Source organism: Typopeltis vanoorti, chromosome 26 (genome assembly GCF_054136105.1).
Source record: "Typopeltis vanoorti isolate ZY-2024b chromosome 26, IOZ_Tvanoo_1.0, whole genome shotgun sequence".
Classification (NCBI taxonomy): domain Eukaryota; kingdom Metazoa; phylum Arthropoda; class Arachnida; order Uropygi; family Thelyphonidae; genus Typopeltis; species Typopeltis vanoorti.
This window is the reverse complement of record NC_143574.1, coordinates 18467970-18489224: the sequence shown is the minus strand read 5'-3', so window position 1 is coordinate 18489224 and position 21255 is coordinate 18467970. Positions and strand designations below refer to the sequence as shown.

Below are 21255 nucleotides of genomic sequence, written 5' to 3'. Positions count from 1 at the left end.
GGAGGAAATTGAACGTTTAAAGAAGAGCACAACCAATGTAAATGACAAGGTTGTTAAGAAGAAGCAAGCACCGAAAGATGATAGAGTTGCTTTATATGATGACTCAATCATTAAAGATGTGGTAAAAAATAAAGTACACAAGACATGATTTACATGTGGTACAGTAAAGCGAATATCAGATGCTTTGCATAGAAGAAAAAACCTGCATCAGTATTGGTAATGGTGGACACAAACGACTCAAATAGAAAGACAAAGAATGTGGAAAGGGAAGTGGAGGATAATGGTGTCATTGGGAAACTGGTTAGTTTGTTGCCCAGATATGATAGTAGTGAACTGAGGAGAGCAATGATACTGGATGACAAGATTCCTGAATTATGTCAGGCAAAGAGTGTTCAATTTGTGAATGTATGGAATGAATTTGAAGGGAAGTTCAAAGCTGATGGGATGGATTTGGTGTCGGTCATTTGGAGCAATTGCTGTTAAGAGTGCTCAAGTTTCATATGAAATTAGTACCACTAAGAGTCAGAGAGAGGTTGAGAAGCAGGTTGTGTAAAGATGGGAAGAGGATGGATACAAAGGTGAGGAAGTGATTATAGCAGAGCAAAGTGATGCAGTGTGAAACAGTGGGGGGGATGATAAGAATATAAATGAAAATCAGAGTCAGGATCAGGGAAATGGGGAGGATGGTCAGAATGAAGAGAGAAGTGCACTATAGCAGAGAAAGTAGAGAGTGATTGTTTTAAGATGGGATGGCCTCCAAGAGTGGAGAATTGTTATGCTTGCATACTAATGTATGGAGTATCAGAAATAAAAGCACTGAGTTTGTAGTATTGATTGAATCAGTATGCCCCAAGATAATTGGCATAAGTGAAACTTTATTAACTGAGGATGATATACTGTCAGGACTTGAAATGGTAGGATATAGAATTTTCCAAAATGATAGGAAGATGAAGAGAGGAAAGGGGGGGGGTATTGTTAATTATTATTATTATTATTGTTATTATTATTATTACGGGTATCTCCATGGAGTCAGTAGACTCATCGCGGGAGACCCAAACTAGCAAAACAATATCTGTCATATCTCTTCTTGAATTCATTTACAGACGAAGAGCTCACAACTAAGTCAGGCAATGAATTCCACTCATTCACCACCCTCCAGGCAAAAAACCTTGTTCTGACACCTTTGTTAACCACACTCTTCTTTAATTTCCAGAGATGACCTCTTGTTCTTCCATCACTATCACACAGCTGAAACATTTCCCCTGCATCAATCCTATAAAAACCTTTTAATAATTTGAATGTTTCTATCATATCCCCTCTTCTTCGCCTATCAACCAATCTCTGCAATCCACAAGCTCTCAATCTATCAATGTAGGGAGCATTTTTTATATCACTCACCAACTTAGTCACTCTTCTCTGAACCCTCTCCACAGCCTCCTCATCTCCAAGGAATCCAGGTGACCAGACCTGAGCACAGTAATCCAAATGTGGAAGTATCAATGCTTTATAAAGGGGAATAATAACCTCTTTATCTCTGGATGTCAGTGTGTTCCTCAACAACCAAGTAATCCTATGTGCAATCTTGGACACCTTAGCAATGTGTCCTCTGAACTTCATCTCCTTATCTACCAATACCCCTAAGTCCCTAGCCTCATCAATCTCTTGGAGTACCTTTCCATCGATGTAGTACACAGCTGGTAATCTTTTAATCCCAAAATGCATGACTTGACACTTTTCCACATTGAACTGACATCCATTTTCTTTTGCCCATTTTACCAGCTTATTTAAATCCTCCTGCAAACTTTCAACATCAGCTTGATTTTTTATTGCACTACACAACTTTGCATCATCAGCAAACAACTGAATATCTCCCTTTAAGCCGTTTCCTATATCATTTATATACAAATTAAACAACATTGGCCCAAGCACAGAGCCCTGAGGCACACCACTGGTCACCTGCCTCATTCTGGACTCGGCTCCTCCATACACCACCTTATGGTATCTCTCCCTGAGCCATTCTCCTATCCATATCACCAATTTAATATCCATTCCCATCTGCTCCAATTTGCATAACAGTGTTCTATGGGGTATCCTGTCAAAAGCCTTAGCAAAATGCAGAAGTACCACTGTGTAGCCAGTTCTTTTGTCCAACTCAGATGTTATTCTATTATGAATAGTTAATAGATTGCTAAGGCAGGATCTACCTTTAACAAAACCATGTTGGCCTCTATAGAGTATCATATCCTGATCCACCCATTCTTGAATTTTGTCTTTAACCAACTTTTCCAATACTTTTACCACTACTCCTGAGATGGTGATTGGTCTGTAATTCAATACTGCAGTTTTAGAGCCACCCTTATGCAAAGGAACCACTTTGCCTAACTTCCACTCCCTAGGGACCATACCAGAGTTCAAACTTAAGTTAAATATCCAGGTGAGAGGGGTTGACAATTCATTTGCACATTCACGCAACACCCGAGCTGATATTCCATCTAAGCCTACCGCAGTGTTTGCATTTAAGTTTTGCAATATATTTAATACCTCTGATTCTTTAGCTTCAATTCTCACATTAGGTATTGCTGTAGGTATAGAGATATCCTCACTTGGATGATAGACTTTTGAAAAGTGATCACTCAGTAACTCGACTATTACATCTGATTTTGTCACCTCAATACCATCAGCACCCACTAAGGTTATCCTTCCGAAGTCATTCTTCCTCTTACTTGCCACATAGCGGAAGAACTCTTTGGGATTACCCTTGATCTCTTTGGCTAAGGTCTTCTCATAATCTGATTTAGCTTTTCTTACTATGCTGGTAACCTTCCTAGCTTGAGCCTTGTACTGCTCATGGGTGTCCTGATCGCCTTTCTCCTTGTAAATTCTCCATAACATTTTCTTTTTTTGCAGTTCAAGCTTGATACTACTGCTCATCCATCTAATGGTAGCAAAGAAATCGTATCCTTCGAGTCAAAGTGGAAAATAGTGGTATGTGTGAAGATTTTGAAGCTGTTTGGTGTGAAGTTGAGATCAATAGAATAGTATATCTGATAGGATGCTGCTATAGACCAGGTAATGTGGGGAGAGTATTGATTGTGAAATGTTTAGACAAATTAGTTGGGCAAGTAAAAAGAAGAAGATTCTAATGGGAGATTTTAATTATAGGAATGTGGATTGGAAAGATGAAATAGTGTATAATAACAAGGAGAGTGAATTTGTTGAGTTTCTGTAGGATAACTATCTAAAGCAACATGTTATGGAAGCAACATGAGGTGTATTGGTGTTAGATTTGGTGATATGCTCACAGGATGTGAATGAGGTATCAAAACTACCACCTGTTGGTGAAAGTGATCATGAGGTATTGGTTTGGAAGGTAATCAAACAGGAAAAAGTTATCAAGGTGTATCTATATGTGGAACTAGATGGGTGATTATCAGAAGCTCCATAGTCAACTTAGCATCAATACATTGGGTTGATGAATTGTGCAGAAAACATGTTGACAGTGTATGGGAAATTATAAGGCAGTATCTAACACGAGCAATGCATAACTGCATATGAAAAGTTAAGCAAACAAATAGAGTAGGAGTGAGATGGATGATCGGTGAAATCAAGCAAAAGAAGTTATGGAGGGAAGTACAAGGCAGTTCACGGTGAACAGATGCATAAAAAATGTAAAGTGCAGGCCTGAAAAGTGACAAACGGTTAAAAAAGAAAAAGTAGATATAACAGGAGATTGGCCAGCAGGGGCGAATTCTCCATGCTTGCTATGCTTGCTGTGCAAGCTCATTAATTGAGAAAGAAGTAATATTTATTTGTTAATAAATGCATGCATTTATAAGCATTCCATTTAGGCTTTTATTTTTGTAGACAGAAGACATCTTAAGCTTGCATGGCAATAATTGAGCTTTGCATTGTGTATTGAAGGCCGATGCTTGCTCGTCTAGTCAAAGCTACCTTGGCTTGCTCGGTTGTAGGAGCTTCCAGGTCCTCGCAGCAGCACTGTGATTTCATGCATGTGCATAGCCATTTCATGTCGTCTCACTCTGTTGCTTAAACACAGGCCATATGCAGTCAACGTAGCTCCAGCCAGCCTTTACAAGTGCGTGTTGCTTGGGAAAATTAAATTAAGTAAGGGATTTTTCTACTATGTGGCAAGCAAGAGGAAAAATAATTATGGCAGGTTGATACTGGTTGATAGTTATGGTAGCAGAGTAACCATAGCAAATGATATAGTGGAATTATTTAACAAACACTTCATCAGTGTACAGGTATACCTCGATTAATGAAGAGGGATGCGTTCCACATAAAGTGCTTCATCAGCTAAAGCACTCTCCCATCCTCACCAGAGATCTGGGATATAGTCATTCTGAGACCCATGGAAATCCAGAAAGGGATCCTGGTAGTCTTGCACTACTTTGGCCTCTGACAATTTGAATTGTCAGAGGCCAATTTGAATTGTTTGTAACAGTGATTTAGTTGAATGCTATGTGCTTGTCACAGTTGTAATTTGTGCTCTGAAGATGATGGGTAGAAAACCACATTTTTTCTCTTCTTGGATTTGTTTATATCTTGAAGCTTCTCTGAATGGCCTATGTATATGTATACTGTGCTTCATTGCAGTATGGTTAAATATAAGAGACTTTTTTTTTTTCCGAATATGGTTTTAATCATTGCTATTTTTGTAAAATATAGGTTCCACACCCCAGCTCCTAAACATGGCACCAGTTAACCATACTTTACTGAAATTCGAAATCATCCTGTTTCTAGTCCAGGTCTCTGGCACTGTAATGAAATCTCTTAGATTGATTTACTTATTTATAAATTATATATTAACATGCTAAAATGAGCGTTTTATTATTTGGACATTAAATATGACTAGTAGAGTGCATATTTCATTATGCTGTCACATGATAACTGTTTAAATGCAGTTTGAACTTGCATCTTTCTGAAAAAGCAATTTATGAATGCTACTTTTGTGTATTCTCATTTGTGTATTCAGAAAAAAAAATAGACCTTGTTTTAATGCTGAAATAGTACTAAAGCAAAAAAGTATTAATCTAAACAAATGGTTACCATTTGGTCACCAAAGGAATAATTATTTGAATAAAGAAGTCACTAGTTTTTTTTAACCTCATTCCTCTTACTCACCATGCTCCATAGAAGGGGAGGGGGCAAAAAACTACTACTCACTCCTATGCTTTTCCCTCTTACATATTTCTGCATTTTTCAAAATAACTCAGTTTTCTTATGAGCCCAGACAGGACAGACACATATAGAAAATTCATTTTGTGTATAAAATATTTATTATATAAAATTAAATTTTTATACATAACTGTCTCACACTGTTTATATTTACCATTTCAGAGAACAGTGGAAAGAAAAAAGACAATGCAGGGTTTGCCAAGAAAGTTTCCAATTGCTGGTGTGAAACATGTGATTGTTGTAGCTTCAGGGAAAGGTGGAGTTGGAAAATCTACTACCTCAGGTTAGTAAAATCAGTGATCTTAACTTCTTTTATTTGTAGCTCAGTAGTCTCCTGACCAGCTCAATGAATTCCCCTTCCATGTGGGGCACCTGTTCTTGGTGGAGGGGACCTCCCAGTGATGGTACTGGCCCTTTTCATTCTTCCACTTTTTTTACTTTTCTTCCCATATTCTTTGCTCTAATTCTCCTGAGTCTTTTTTACTATCCTTTTTTCCAGACCACCATCACTGGGATCCAACGCCCTGTCACAGTGTTTGCCATGCGGTGTGACCCATGGAAATCCAGAAAGGGATCCTGGTAGTCTTGCACTACTTTTGCCTCTGCTTTCGCAAGACTGGCTGGACCCTACTTAAGGAATTTCACTGTTGTACACAAAGACAGAACTGGAGTGGTCTTGCTCATGGAGAAGTAGCTATCCTAGTGGGCAGTCATACTCCTTTCCATCATATCCAACTTAATACTCCTCTGGAAGCAGTAGTGATTTGCTTATCCATGGGATTTACAGTGTGTTCAATTTATTTACCTCCAAGTGCTGAGTTAAATGAAATTAATCTTGATAACCTTATCTTGCACTTGCCTAAACCTATACTTCTGATGGTTGACTTTAATGGTCACAGTACTTTGTGGGGTAACACCAACACAAATAGACAAGGTCGAATCGTTGAAAGAATTTTTGACAATAATCATCTCTCCCTTTTGAATAATAGACTCAATACTTTCATTCTTCTACTGCTCACATGGGATGTCGAAGAGAACATATATGGAAATGATCACTTTCCTGTTCTTTGCACAATGTCTTCACAGGAATCATGTTCACCCACATGGATGCCTATATGAAAAATAGGCCAGGTGAACCGGAACATTTTTTCTCATCTTGCAAAATTTAACGCTGATACCATCAGTCAAACACCTATCAATGAAGCAGTAAAGTATATTGTCCAGCTAGCAACAACCTCCATCCCGAGAACATTATTTCGATTTCCACTCTATCGAAAGCCTTAGTGGAACCCAGAATGCTAGACAGCCAAAAATGATCAACACAGAGCATGAGATATATTTCATAGATACCCCATCACATCAAACTTACTAGCTTTTAGGTGTGCTCAGGCCAAAGCATGTTATGTGAGATGTCAGAGTCAAAAACAGTCTTGGATCCAATTTACATCATCGATCAATCAAACAACTAGCGCAAAAACTGTATGGGATAAATCCAGAAGATGCAAGGTAGATACAGAACACATCAGCTGTCTACCTTGGAACATAATGGTATCATCGCTGATCCCAAAACTATTGCAGACACTTTGGTCAAAAATTTTGCCATAATCTCAGCGACAGCTTCATACCCCCATGAATTTTTAATAGTAAAAGAGCAACAAGAGAAACAATGATTAAGCTTCTGTACCAAAGACATAGTTCCATATAACAAACCATTTATTAAACAGGAACTCAAAAGAGCTCTTTTGCTATCTCATTCTAGTGCAGTAAGTAAGCCCCCGATAATATCCATTATGAGATGATAAAGCACCTTCCATCACATTCTGTGGATCTCCTACTCTTATTGCAGAGGAAGAATTTCTGGACTCTTGGCATAAGTCAGTTATCATTGGTATCCTTACTTAGTTTTGGGACAACACAGATTAATAATTATCACCCAATCACTTTGACTAGCCATCTATGTAAGGTCTTGGAAAAAATATAAACACAAGGCTCCTCTGGTACCTAGAAAGAAACAAACCTCTTTCCAACACACATTGTGGCTTTCGTAAATACCGAATCAACCCTGGACCATTTGATCTGCTTAGAAACATGTATAAGAGATGCTTTTTCTGAAACGAGAACCTGGTTTCAGTGTTCTTTGACACTGAAAAAGCTTATGACACAACCTGGAGATATTGGTATATTAAAAGACCTGTTCAATTTAGGGCTGAGGGGACACCTACTTGTTTTTATTAAAAACTTTCTTTCTAGCCAAGTCTTCCAAGTCAGAATGGGAAGTATGTTATCTCAGCCATATTGTCAAGAAGAGGGTGTTCCTCAAGGCTCTGTCTTAAGTGTGATCCTCTTTACTGCTAAAATGAATTCACTCACTGAACAGCTTCTTCCTCGTGCAATAAGCAATTGACTTTATGTCAGTGACTTCACAATTTATTGTCATTCTTGCAATATGAGAGTCATTGAAAGGCAACTCCAACAAGCAATTAATCATGTCTTTTCTTGAGCTCATTGTCATGGATTCAAGCTTTTGGCAGAGAAGACTGTTCTGTGTGCACTTCTGCCAGGAGCGCATCCTTCACCCTGATCCTTATTTAAGAATGGAACAAACTAAGTATCCCAGTGCACAGGTGGCCAAATTTCTGGGACTGATATTTGACAGAAAACTAACATTCTCTATGCACATTCATCATCTTCAGGAAAAGTGCAAAATATAGTTGAATATCCTCTGCACCCTGTCCTCTACTGAATGGGATTCTGATCGAAGTTCTTTACTATGCATTTATTGTGAACTTGTGTGCTCAAAGCTTGATTATGGATCCTAAGTTTATAGTTCTGCAAGGAAGTCCAATCTCCAGTGATTGGACCCTATCCATCATCAGGCTATCTGGATAGCTACTGGTGCCTTTCACACATCACCCATTCAGAGTCTTTATGTAGAATCAAATGATCAACCCCCTTTATCACTGAGACGAAAATATTTGTTGCTCAACTATTGCTGGACCAGTCTCTTTTTCCTATATCACAAGGCTCAATATCATACACATCTGACTGCCATTTGTCCTTTTGATATGCACATTAAAGTTATGGAAGCTATAGGCATTAACATTAACAACACTACCTGTACAAAACAAAACAGTATTTCTCCTTGGCAGGCTTACACCCCATCTTGCAACCTCTCACTCAGTCAGCTACAGAAGTCTCATACACCCCATCTGTCTACCTTCAACTGTTTAATGTTTAGTAGCACTGCCAACAGAGATCTCTGATCTTGAACCATCAGTATAGATGGGCAAGAAATCAGAGTGAAGTGTATTTCTTAATATAATGATCTCTAATCAAATCCCATCCAATTGGAGTAATTATACAGCAGAGTTACATGCCATTCAGCTCGCACTTATACATATAAAAGAAAACTCCTACTAAAAGTGCATAATTTATACAGACTCTTTAAGATCTTTATAAGCTATCTCTTCTCTGGTGTATAATCCATACGCAGTGCTTGGTGAGGTGTTACAACTGTTATACAAAATAAATATCCTTAATTTCGATGTTCAGTTTTGCTGGATTCCTAGCTACATTGGAATTAAGGGAAATAACATCGTAGATGCAGCTGCTAGATCAGCTCATTCCTTCTGAACATCTTGTTTGACCATTCCATACACTGACTACACACAAATAATAAAATCAAAGCTAAAAGCCCAATGGCAGTACTCCCGGCAGGAAGCACTACCAAATAAACTGCATGAGATTAAACTTGAAATTAGGCACTGGCAGTCTAGTCAACAGGAGAGAAGTAGTAGTTCTAGCTAGGCTTCACATAGGCCAATAAACTGAGTACCCCCCCCCTCCCTCCAAAAATGCCAGTTGAACATGCTGAAGATGAAATCATCAACCATGAACACAATTAAAAGTTGTTGCTTATCAATAATTGATTCTAATTTAAATATATTGTCTAAATGGGAATCGCAAAAAAACTTACCTGAATATTAAAAAAAACTTAAAATATTCTTTACAATGCTGACACAACTGCAGTGAAGGCAGTAAGGAGTTTTAGCAAGATAAAACTTGTTAAGAATTATTTAGGGTTGATGTCAGGAACGAGAACATACGTAACACAAGGGTTACATATAAAGCACATGATTTCATGTGTTTGTGATCAATTTGTACATCCTTTATTTCTTTCTCTCCTTTAGCATGAATTGACTATTCTTGGCAATCTGCCAGCCCCGGTTCTATGAACTGTGGGCATACTATACCCGTTTTGTTAACCTTTATTATTATTTTTATTATTATTTGACACCTCCAGGGAGTCCAAAGACTCATCGAGGGAGAGTGTGCCAACAGCATCGAATGAATGGTCCCCTTCCAACTACTAACCGCTCTCAAACTTACTTAACTGAGCCATTAGTAGCAGATTCTCTACCAATCGACCAACCTTTGCCGGCAAAAATTCCTAACCTTTCCTCTCTCATTTTTTCATGCAGCATTTATTTGGTTTATATATTTATGTATGCATATTATAACCATTCATATCATTATGTTTCATCTTAATAAAACAGTGATCAAAATAGTTATTATTATTTATTATGACATTACCAATTATTGATATTGTTACATTAAAAAAAGGAGCTTAGCTATAAATTTGCCAAGGGTGCCAGAAACCTTCTGTGCCATTACTAAATTTAAAATTTAGCATTAAGCTCATATGTTTGTAAACTTTGGGAAATAAGGTATTTGAAATTGTGAGCCATTCAGTTTAATGATTTTCTGTGGAGACGTCCACTAAGTTTAGACTATTAATTTTGCTGCATGTCTGTTCAGATGGCCATAAAATAGGTTGGTCCACAAGTTTCAATGCATTACATCAGTAATGACTACTTATGTTGCTTAAAAAGCTTAAAGAAAGCAGTTCTCTTGCTGGGTAGCCTCAACAGAAATGAGAGATCCAGTCTTGCAGCATAACTGACCAAACTATACCTTCAAGAGGAGTGATGGGATACTAAGATAGTATAATATTAAAAGTTTACATTATTACTAACTTCTTATCAAATATTGTCAGATGTTACATTTTTTTGTCTTCTAATGTGCACTTTTAATTACATCAGTCCACCTATTGTTTTCTCTCTGAGATTTTTTCCTAACATCCTGACAAATACCTGCTTTTCTAATCTTTCCTCTCCCATCCCATTTTGTTTAAGTGATCATATACTCAGATTAGTTATGCTCACTCAAGAATGTTAATTATGTCAAGTTCTTTCCTATATCTTCATGTTTAATATGATTTTCTTATGACTTTCATATCTGTGATCTCTAGTCTGTGATCAACTGTTTTGCTGCTAACCCTGCTCCCAGATCTCTAAGTTAAATTTGATTTACTGTCTTGTATACTAGTTTAGTGTTGACTTATTTCTCTCCTCTTTCATATAAATTTATTCAGCTGAAAGAGCTTCCCACCATACCAGCATTGCTTATTCTGTTGTCTATTCCCATATTTAATTTGCCATTAATAATTGTACCTAAATAGTTGAAATAATTCATAGGCCTTGTCTTTTTAATGCATTTTCATGCAATATTTTTACAATTATTCAGTTTAGTTCTTGAATCCTGCACAATTATACTAGATTTATTTAGGAGTATAACATCACCTGTATAAAATAAACAGCTGAGATATCTCTAAATTTGATATCAAGTTTAATGCTACTTTACTTCATAATGTGATCCATGTAGATAATGCACAACAGTGGAGATAATATGTACCCTTCTCTTACACCTGATTTGCTTGTAACTATCTTCAGGAAGATGGTTTGATGTAAAATCAAACTTCAGACTTATAGCACAAATATAGATTATGTATTGCTCTGTATAATGTCCGATTTACATATAATTGTAGTATTTTGAAAGCTTCCTTTTTCACCTCGTCTTAAGCCTTTTTCAGAAATAGGACATGTTATGATCAAAACTTGATATTAACACATCCCATTTGGCCTGAACAGATCATATTCTTCTCCAAGTTTTCCTTTCACAATTTTTCTTAGCCTATTCTCAAGAATGCTTGGATAAATCTTACCTGGAATGCTCAGCAGGTTGGATTCCCCTGTAATTCTCATTGAGTTTTATTCTTTTTTCTTTTTTTTTTAATGAAAAGGATACTGTTGAGAGCTCTATTCCAGTCATCTGTAATTTGATCCTCTAACCTGACCTTCTGAATTATGCTGTGCAGTCATAAAAACTTTTATACCTCCATAGTTGAGCATTCTAGTTGAATCATCTACTCCAACTGCCTTTCTGTATTTAAGGTTTTTGATGGATTTTTCTACCTCTTTCTATATTGGTAGGTACTCCTGATTGCATATGACTTTTAGTCATATGCTCTATTCTGTTCAGTTTTGTGCATATGTCATATTAAAGTTTTGTAGTTACAGCGATCTCTAAATTAGCTGGCCCTCAATAATGAAACCTTCAGTTCATCAATCCTTGATTGGATTGGCACATGACTCCTGGAGTAGCCCTGTGTAATTTTACACTCAATTAACCATGTATCCAGCAATGATCAACTAATCATTTCTCAGCACAACCAGGTGATTCAGAGATTTCTGTTCATGGCAGTTTCACAAAAGAATTTTAAAAAATGTTTGTGTTAAAAAGTGAGTTAAATTATATGATTTTTAAGTATTGATAATCAGTTTTTCATCCCTTCATTTTTTTATTTTTATTTTTTTCCTCTAGTTAACTTGGCTTTGGCAATTAATATTAATGAAAAGGTAAGTGAAGTTGATAAAATATTTGGTAATAACTTGTAATATTGTTGATATTTTGAAAGAAGATAATCTTGAGAAATTGTTAATTTTTATGATGACCAGTCCTTTTTGATAAATTCTGTTATATCACAGAATATGACATTAGAGATGTGTTTTTGATAATATTATTTCACTCTTTCATGCATACTCAAACATGAACAATTTTTATCTTCAGTCTTTGGCTAGAAATGCAAATCATAAGAGGATGTAGCTGTAATATTTAATTCTAACATAAAGCTGTGAATGCCAGGAATCCATTATCACATAGATAACTTATTGGTATCTAGACTCTGTGTGTGTGTGTGTGTGTGTGTGTGTGTGTGTGTGTGTGTGTGTGTGTGTGTGTGTGTGTGTGTGTGTGTGTGTGTTGAAAAACAGTAGGATTGTTCAATTGTCTCTTATTTGAGGAATTTTTCTAGGTTTTAGATGGGAGAAAAAAACTGGCAAAGAGAACAGTTACTTGGCAGAGATAATAAAAAAAAATGGAATAGAAGCATCCCTGCTTGTTTATTTGTTTATCGGTTAATCTCACACATATGAAAAGTTGCTGAGCCTGTAACACATTTCCATACTTTGACTATAGTTGAGAGTGGAAAAGGAATGTACTGGTATTTTATTTTATTATAATTTTTTGAAGTTCTTGTTCTTTTTTTTTCTTGTTCTTTTTTTTCTTGTTCTTGTTCTTCTTTTTAGGAAATTCTTGTTCAGTGTGTAATTTATCAAGCAAAGCATAATTCTTGAGGAATGTGAAAGGAGAAAAGGCTACTAAGGGAAAGCAATAAGATCTGTTTTTTTTTTTTCAAGAAACATATGCATTTCTAATTCTGCTAATATGATACACTAGATTCTTCCATATCAGAATCTCTTCCATGTATGCCAAAATCACCATACAGTAGTGTTCAAAGATGATGACCTTGATATGAAAGTCGAAACGCGTGTCCATTTTGGTTTATATTAAACTAAAGTTTTGCTCTAACATAGTAGTTGTCTCTATAATTTTCCATAATGTATTCTGATCACCATGTAAGCATGAAAGAAAGGCTTCGATAACTTGCTCATGTTTTATAATACAGTGGCAGCTGAGCTGGATAAGGTAATGGGTTTACAGTGATACTGCTGGATTTGCACATGCCTTTGACAGAATAACTACATGGAATTATAATCAGTAATCTGCAGCACATGGGGATGAATTTTGGGTTAGTGAGGTGGATAAGAGGGTGGTTGATGGAGAGATATCAGAGAGTAGTTTATTCAGGAGTAGTCCAGAAGAAGGTCTGTGACTAGTGGCATGCCACAGGATTCTGTTCTTGGGCTGCTGCTTTTTAATTTGTACATTAATGATATAGGAAGGGATCATCTGAGAGGAACTGTTCAATTACATTAAGAAAATTATGAAACAAACTACCACGTTAGAGTAAAACTTTAGTTTAATATAAACCAAAATAAACACTTTTGGTTTATATTAAACTAAAGTTTTACTCTAATGGGTAGTTTGTTCCATAATTTTCTTAATGTATTCTGATCATCATGGCATGAAGGAAAGGAACTGTTCAATTGTTTGCCCAATGATGCAAAATTGGATAGAGCAATAGTTAATACACATGATGTTAAAATTTTGCAGGATGATTTGGATAGACTGGCAGTCTGGGCAAAGAAGAATAGATGTCAGTTTAATGTGGCAAAGTGTAAGGTTATGCATTTTGGGGTGAAAAAGATTACTAGCTGTATACCACATTGATGGAACTGTACTCCAGGAAATTGAAAGCCAGAAATATGGGAGTGTTGGTAGATAGGGAGTTGAAGTTTAAAGGGTACATGGCTAAAGCAGCTCATTGGATTGCTTGGTTACTGAAGAATACTTTGATGAGCAAAGACACAGATTATTATCCTCTTTATTGAGCCTTGATAAGACCCCATCTTGACCACTGTGCACAGATCTGGTTGCCTGGGTTTCTTGGTGAACGATCCAGAGGCAAGTGGCCAAGGTGGTAACAGGTCTATAGAATGAACTTTACGAGAACAGGTTGAAGATTTGTGGGTTACAGAAATTGGTTAACAGGCAGAAAAGGGTTATATGATTGAGACATACAAATTAACTGAAGGGTTTTTACAAGATTAATATAGAGGAAATTTTTCAGAACAGGTATGGTGGTGGGAGAGCTAAGGGTCATTCTTGGAAACTGAGCAAGAGTGCAGTTAGCACTCTTGCTCAGTGTCAGAACTAGATTTTTTTGCTTGGAGAGTGGTGAATGAGTGGAATAGGTTGCCAGAGTCTGTTGCAGGTTCCATGACTGTGAATGAGTTCAAGGCAAAGTTTGATAGATACTACACACATGTTGGATAGTGCTTGGTATGATGTTTAGGGTCTCCTTTGATGAGTCTAAGGACTCTATGGAGTAGACCATAATAATGATATAGGTTTAAAATTATTGCACCAATTATATATGAACTCTTGTGATTTTTCTTACCATGCTGCATTATAAACACAAAGATATGTTAATATCTTTGTGTTTATAATGTGTGTGTGTTTTTAAATATTACATCAAATGTATACATGCTAATACTGTAAATCTTGAATGATATATGCACGTAAACACAAGAAAGATATTTAATTAACCAAATATTTCGGTCTGGAAATAGCAGACCATCCTCAGTGGTATTACAAGAACAGTTTTAAAAAAATACAAGTTAGAATACTAACAATAGATCGTTAAAAATAGAACATGGCGCGTGATGTTATATCACTAAGTATTAAGTATAAAACGGAATATTTTGAAGTAAAGACATGATTGAAAAAAAAAAAAAAATTAATGAGTAATCTTGATTAGACTTTCCCAGATTTTTGATATAGATATACAGTCATTACGATTCAGGTTGGGACGATGGAGCAAGGCCTCCACGCTTTCCTTGAACAAACGTTCGAACCTATAACGGGATCTATGTAAGAGGTGAGTCCTGGACCAAAAGATGCTGTGGTCAGTTTCAATCCCATGTTGAGCCAATCCAGACTTTTCAGGTTTGTTGTGAATAATGGAGGATTGATGTTCTTGGATTCTTTTTTCAAGAGAACGTCCAGTCTGTCCAAAATAGGAGAGATCACAGTTGCAAGGAATTTGATAAATTCCAGGAAGAGATAAAGTTGAGCGTTTGTCTTTAGGAGAAGGAAAATAAGAAGACAATTTGTTAATAGGTGAATACGTAGTTGTTAAATCATATTTCTTTAAAATTCTTGCGATTGGTTCTGAAATACTGGAGATATAAGGAATAGGCACTCGACGTATTGAAACTTTGTTGTTTTGTGGAGGATTATAAGAATTGAGAAGATGTTGAGTACTTTTTTTAGAAAAGCCATTGAGTTTCATGTGTTGTTGGATAGTAGAAAGTTCTTTCTGTAGATAATCAAAAGTAGACCAATTAGTTTTGGCTCTTCTGATGAGGCATTTTATAAGTCCTGTTTTTTGACATGGATGATGGGCTGATTCTTTAAGAATATAACGACCTGTGAACGTTGGTTTCCTGTATACTGTAGTTGTAAGAATATTTGAAGGTGACTGGATGAGGAGAACGTCTAAAAAAGATAACTGGTTGTTTTCTTCTATTTCCATAGTAAACTTTATACGATGATGCAAGGAATTAATACTGTTTAAAAAAAGAAGGTAAGGTAAAGAGTTTTTGCTGTGAGGCCAAATAGTAAAGATGTCATCTATATATCTTACCCAAAAAGATGGTTTAGGGAAAATAGATGAGAAGAGGACTTTTTCTAAATGTTCTAAATAAAAGTTGGCTAAAGCAGGAGAAAGAGGACTTCCCATGGCCGTTCCTTCTACTTGGCTGTAAAATTTATTTTGACATACGAAATATCCAGAATGTATTACGAAATTGAATAGTTTTATAATGTCTTGAGGAAAGATGTCAGCAAGTATTAAAGTTTAAGTTTCCTTGAGAGGTAAATTGGTATATAAAGATTCTATATCAAAGCTAACCATAAGATCTGTAGGTTGTAATGAGACATTTTTTAATTTTTCTTTGACTTCTAGATTTCTCTCTTTCTCTCTCATATTTGTTCCACTTTTTTTTTTAATTTTTTTTAAAACTCACTTGCTGTTCTGTTAATGTTATTTCAGTAGCTTTTCTTAGTTACAATGAATATTGTTCTACCTGTCATGAATTTTAGTCCAAAGTGATTACAGGTCATGTTTGTGATTACAAACATGACCTGTAATCATGTTTGTGATTACTGGCAAGAAAATAATAGGACACAATGCATAAGAATTATTTTTGATTTTTTGTCAATAGGTCAAAGTGGAAAAAAGCATATGACAAGGTGCCAAGAGAAAAGCTCTTCAGAATGCTTGAGTTATATGGTGCAAATGGGATATACTATTGAGCAATATGTAGTCTCCATTTAAACTATAAGTCAGCAGTTAGAATTGAAGGAGGTACAGCAAGATGATTTGAGGTACAATCAGGTGTGCAACAAGGGTGCACATTATCTCTACTGTTATCTACTGTCTAGGATCACATTTTGAAGGAAAGTGACATTAAATCTGATATCGAAATTGGTGATGTTAATCTTAGCTTTTTATTTTATGCAGATGATGTTATACTTCTGAATAAATCTAGTACAAGTCTGCAAGTTTCCCTGACTAAAATGAATAACTTGTAATAAATTTGGTATGAAAATCAGCAATAAAAAGACAAAGACAATGAAAATAACAGAAACATTAAAAACATCAATTGTATCCTGAATGGAACCTCTAGAACAAGTAAAACATTTCAGCTATTTAGGCACAATTTTTAGTAAAGATCATCATCATTATCATCATCAAATTCCTGACATGTACCCTCAAGGGGTGTACAGGATATGATAGTATTTCATGAAAAATTTACATCATTACTAACTTCCTATCTACAATTTTCCTCCAGATCAGTCTGTTACTTGTCAGGACTCCAATATTATCAGATCTTATATTTCTGTCGTCTAAGGCACTTTGTACCATATCAATCCACTTATATCTTGGTCTTCCTTTGGGTCGTTTTCCTGCCAATCTGGCAGAGAACACTTGTTTTTGCTAATCTTTCCTTGCCCATTCTGTTTAAGTGACCATACCACCTGAGATTAGCTCTGCTAATGCTTTCCTGGATGCTGACAATGTCAAGTTCTTTCCTAATATCCTCGTTTTTAATATGATATTGCCATTCATGCCATCTGTTCATGCCTCTAATCTTTCTGAGGGCTCTCGTATCTATGGTCTCTAGTCTTTTGTCAAGTGTTTTACTTCTGACCCAGCTCTCAGATCCATAAGTTAAAAATTGGTTTGAACACTGTCTTGTATACAGCTAATTTAGTGTTCCGACTAATTTCTCTCCTATTCCATATGAATTTATTCAATTGACTGCCTACCATACCAGCTTTGTTGATTCTGTTGTCTATTTCCATATTTAATTTACCATCTTCACTAAAAATCGTGCCTAAGCAGCTGAAATGTTTTACTTGTTACACAGGTTCCCTGTTCACAACGCAGTTGACATTTTCAACGATTCTACCTATTTTCATTGTCTTTGTCTTTTTATTGCTGACCTTCGTACCATATCTATTACAACAGTTATTCAATTTAGTCGGGGAATCTTGCAGATTTGTAGCGGATTTATTGATAAGTATAACATCATCTGCATAAAGCAAACAATAGCTGGCATTAACATCTCCAATTTTGATATCATGCTTAATACCACTTTCCTTCATAATGAGATCCATATTGATAATGAATAACAGAGGAGATAATGTACATTCTTCTCTGACATTAGATTTAACATTAAACCATCTTCCTGTACTTCCTTCAATTCTAACTGCTGACTTGCAACTCAAATAAAGACTAAGTATTGCTTGATATAATGCCCCATTGACACCATATAACTGTAGTGTATTGAATAACTTCTCTCTTGCCACCTTGTCATAGGCCTTTTCCAGATCAACAAAACTTAAATACAGATCTTTGTTATATTCCCATGCTTTCTCAACTATTTGTCGTAAAGTGAAGATCTGATCCCGACAGCCTCTATTTGGCCTGAATCTAGCTTGTTCTTCACCAAGCTTTTCTTCCACAATTCTTCTCAAACAGTTTCTCAAGTATACTGACATAAATCTTGCCAGGAACACTGAGTAGGGAAATACCTCTGTAATTCTAACATTTAGTTTTATTTCCATTTTTATATATGGGTACTATGAGAGCTCTACTCCAATCATTGGGAATTTGTCCCTCTGTCCAGGGCATTCTGAATTATGCAGTGCAGCCACTGTAAGACTTTTATACTACCATACTTCAGCATTTCTGGTCGAATATCATCTACTCCTGCTGCCTTTCCACATTTCAAGCCTTTGATGGCTTTTTCTACTTCAAGTATGGATATGTATTCCTGACTGTATGCCTGTTGAGTGTTTTTTACCACTGCGCTATGGCTGCTTGTTTCATTTACCAATTTTTCAAAGTAATTACTCCATACTTCAAGGATATCTTTTTCTCCTGTTTTCATGTCACCTTTATCATCTCTAACTCCTTTTACAGCACTCTTTCCTCCATTTCTGAGCTTCTTCAACAACCTCCAGAATATCTTTCCACCTTCTTGATATTTATTTTCTATGTTCTTGCCAAAGTCTTCCCATGACTTTTGTTTAGCTAGTTTTGCACAGTGTTTAGCTTACTTACATTTGTCTCTGTATTCTCTAAGAGTACAAGCTGACTTATTTGCCAGGAACTTTTGATATGCTTTCTTCTTTTCTTCGCTGCCTCTTTAACTTCCTGTGTCCACCATGGAGTTCTGATTTTTCTATCCTTGCAGACAACCTCACCACATGCCTCTCTGGCTGAATCAGTCAGGGTTTTCTTCAAGGTTTGCCACTGAATCTCCAAGGTTTTGTTATTGTTCTCAAACTTTCATTTTTTCTTTAATAATCTTTGTGTATTTTAGTCTACAGTTCACATCTGAGAGCTTCTCAACTTTTATTCGCTTTAAAACTTTCTTACATGTCATTCTTTTCAATATCAAATTCAATTTTATCCTGCTCAAGACTAAATAGTGATCACTTCCAATTTCAAATCCTCTGTACACTCTGGTGTCCTGCACCAGGGAGAAAACATCACTATCAACAATAACATAGTCAATGAGACTTTTCTAATTCCTTGCCTCTTCTCTCCATGTGAATTTGTGCACATTTTTATGTTGGAACATGGTGTTAGTAATAACCAATCCATGTCCTGAGCAGAAATCCAACAGGTATTTGCCATTATTATTAGCTTTGCTCTTTTCTCCAAATTTTCCCAAAACATTTTTGTATGTCTGACAATCACTTCCTACTCTGCTATTTAAATCCCCAATAAGGACCAACTTTTCCTTTTTCATTGTGTGAGTAGCTTTCTCTAGATCCTCAAAAAATTCCTTCACTTCTACCTTAGTAGAGCATTCTGTGGGACCATACGCACAAATAAGTCTCATTGTCCAGTTCCCCATTCTGATATTTGCCCAAATCAACTCTACTTGACACTGCCTGCCATTCAAGAAGATTAGCCTCATATTTAGTGTTGAATACTATGGCTACTTCTTCTTTTCCGTGATTGTCATTGCCTGAATATAACATTTTGTATTTATTGCTCAGAAAGATCTCACCAGTTTTTGTCTTTTTTGTTTCAGTCACCCCTATTATGTCGATCTGATACTTATGTAATTTAACCGGACGACCCCCCAGCCGGCATGAAATTTTGTCATGTTGTATCATCATTTTGTATATTGGTTTAAGCCAATAAGAATACAATTTGGTCGGCTAAATTCCAAATTGGTAGCCCATCCTCGTTCGTTCAATATCCAGGTAGTTACCCAACAGTGTGCACCATGAGAAGGTGAGGATTGGACATTAGGTCAGAAGCCCTGGTCAGTTCTCTGCATTCCTTTAAAGGCTATGTGGAGGTCATCTCTCAGTTATACAGCTTTAAAATTGGTATGGTTGGAAGTCAGCTGAATAAATTTATATAGAATAAGAAAGAAATTAGTGAAAACACTAAATTAACTATATACAAGATAGTGTTTAAACTAGTTTTAACTTATGGATCCAAGAATTGGGTTAGAAATAAAACACTTGATCAATGACTGGAGATCTCTGATATGAGAGTTCCGAGAAAGATTAACAGAGTGAACAGATGTCATCAGTAGCAATATAACATTAAAAATGAGGATATTAGGAAAGAACTTGCCATTGTTGGTATTCAGGAATGTAATAGTAGAGCTAATCACAGGTGCTATAGTTACTTAAATAGAATGGGAGAGGAAAGATTAGTGAAACAAGTTATCTTTGCTAGGTTGGCAAGGGAAAAAAAAAAACCCACAGGAAGACCAAAATTTAAATGGATTGATGCAGTAAAAAGTTCTTTAAAAGACAGAAGTATAAGATCTGACACTATTGAAATCTTGACAGATAACAAATTAATTTGGAGGAAAATTGTTGATCGGAAGTTAGTAATGCTGTAACTTTTTCATGTAATACTGTCATAATTTTCCTGTACACCCCACCTTGAGAGCACATATGAGGTGTTTTATGATGATGATCTCTGAATTGGAATATTGAGATACTCCACAATGCTATCAATTGTAGATAGCTTGTTTCGATATTAAATATTTTTAAAAGTGATGAAGACATTAATGTTATAGCTTCAGAAACAAATTATTATTTTCTGTTGGATAAGAAGAAGAGGAGCGATATGATAAAGACCTACAAGTTAGTAAGGGCTTGTTATAGGATTAATGTCAAAGAGGTTTTACAGAAAATGCTGGGAGATCAGGGGAGAACAAGATGCCATCTCTGGAAGCTGCATAAGGAGAGTGTAAAAAAGGGAGTGAGAAGCAGGTTTTTTGCATGCAGAGGTATGAATGATTGGAATTTCTTGCATAAAAGTGTTATGTCTGCAGAAAATTTGAGTATGTTTAAGGTGCAGTATGATAAGCTGTATGTGTATGACAAAAGGACCTCATAGATGAGTCTCTGACTCCATGGGGTCTTAGGGTAATAATAACAGTACTCATTCTAGGAAGACCTCAATCTACAGAGTGTAGCATTGAAAAACTCAGTTAATGAAGGTTTAATACTAATATCTGTTCATTTGTAGAAATAGGAAATTCTAGTGCTTAAACAGGAATTAATTGTTTATTAGCCCTTGATTAATAACAGATATAGCAGATAAAAATTTAGTACATGAGGTCATTTCAAACGTTTTGC

The 21255-nt window shown here is 35.9% G+C and overlaps 1 protein-coding gene across 2 annotated transcripts in view; it reads left to right on the top strand.

The window, feature by feature from the left end:
• Nubpl (NUBP iron-sulfur cluster assembly factor, mitochondrial) overlaps positions 1–21255 on the top strand; it is a 115180-nt gene that overhangs the window by 22657 nt on the left and 71268 nt on the right. For both annotated transcript variants that reach the window (XM_090414921.1, XM_090414920.1), the window contains exons 2-3: positions 5362–5482; positions 11923–11957. In XM_090414921.1, coding sequence (XP_090271047.1) covers positions 5386–5482; positions 11923–11957 — 132 coding nt within the window. In that variant the 5' untranslated portion in view covers positions 5362–5385. The remainder of the gene's footprint in view (positions 1–5361; positions 5483–11922; positions 11958–21255) is intronic.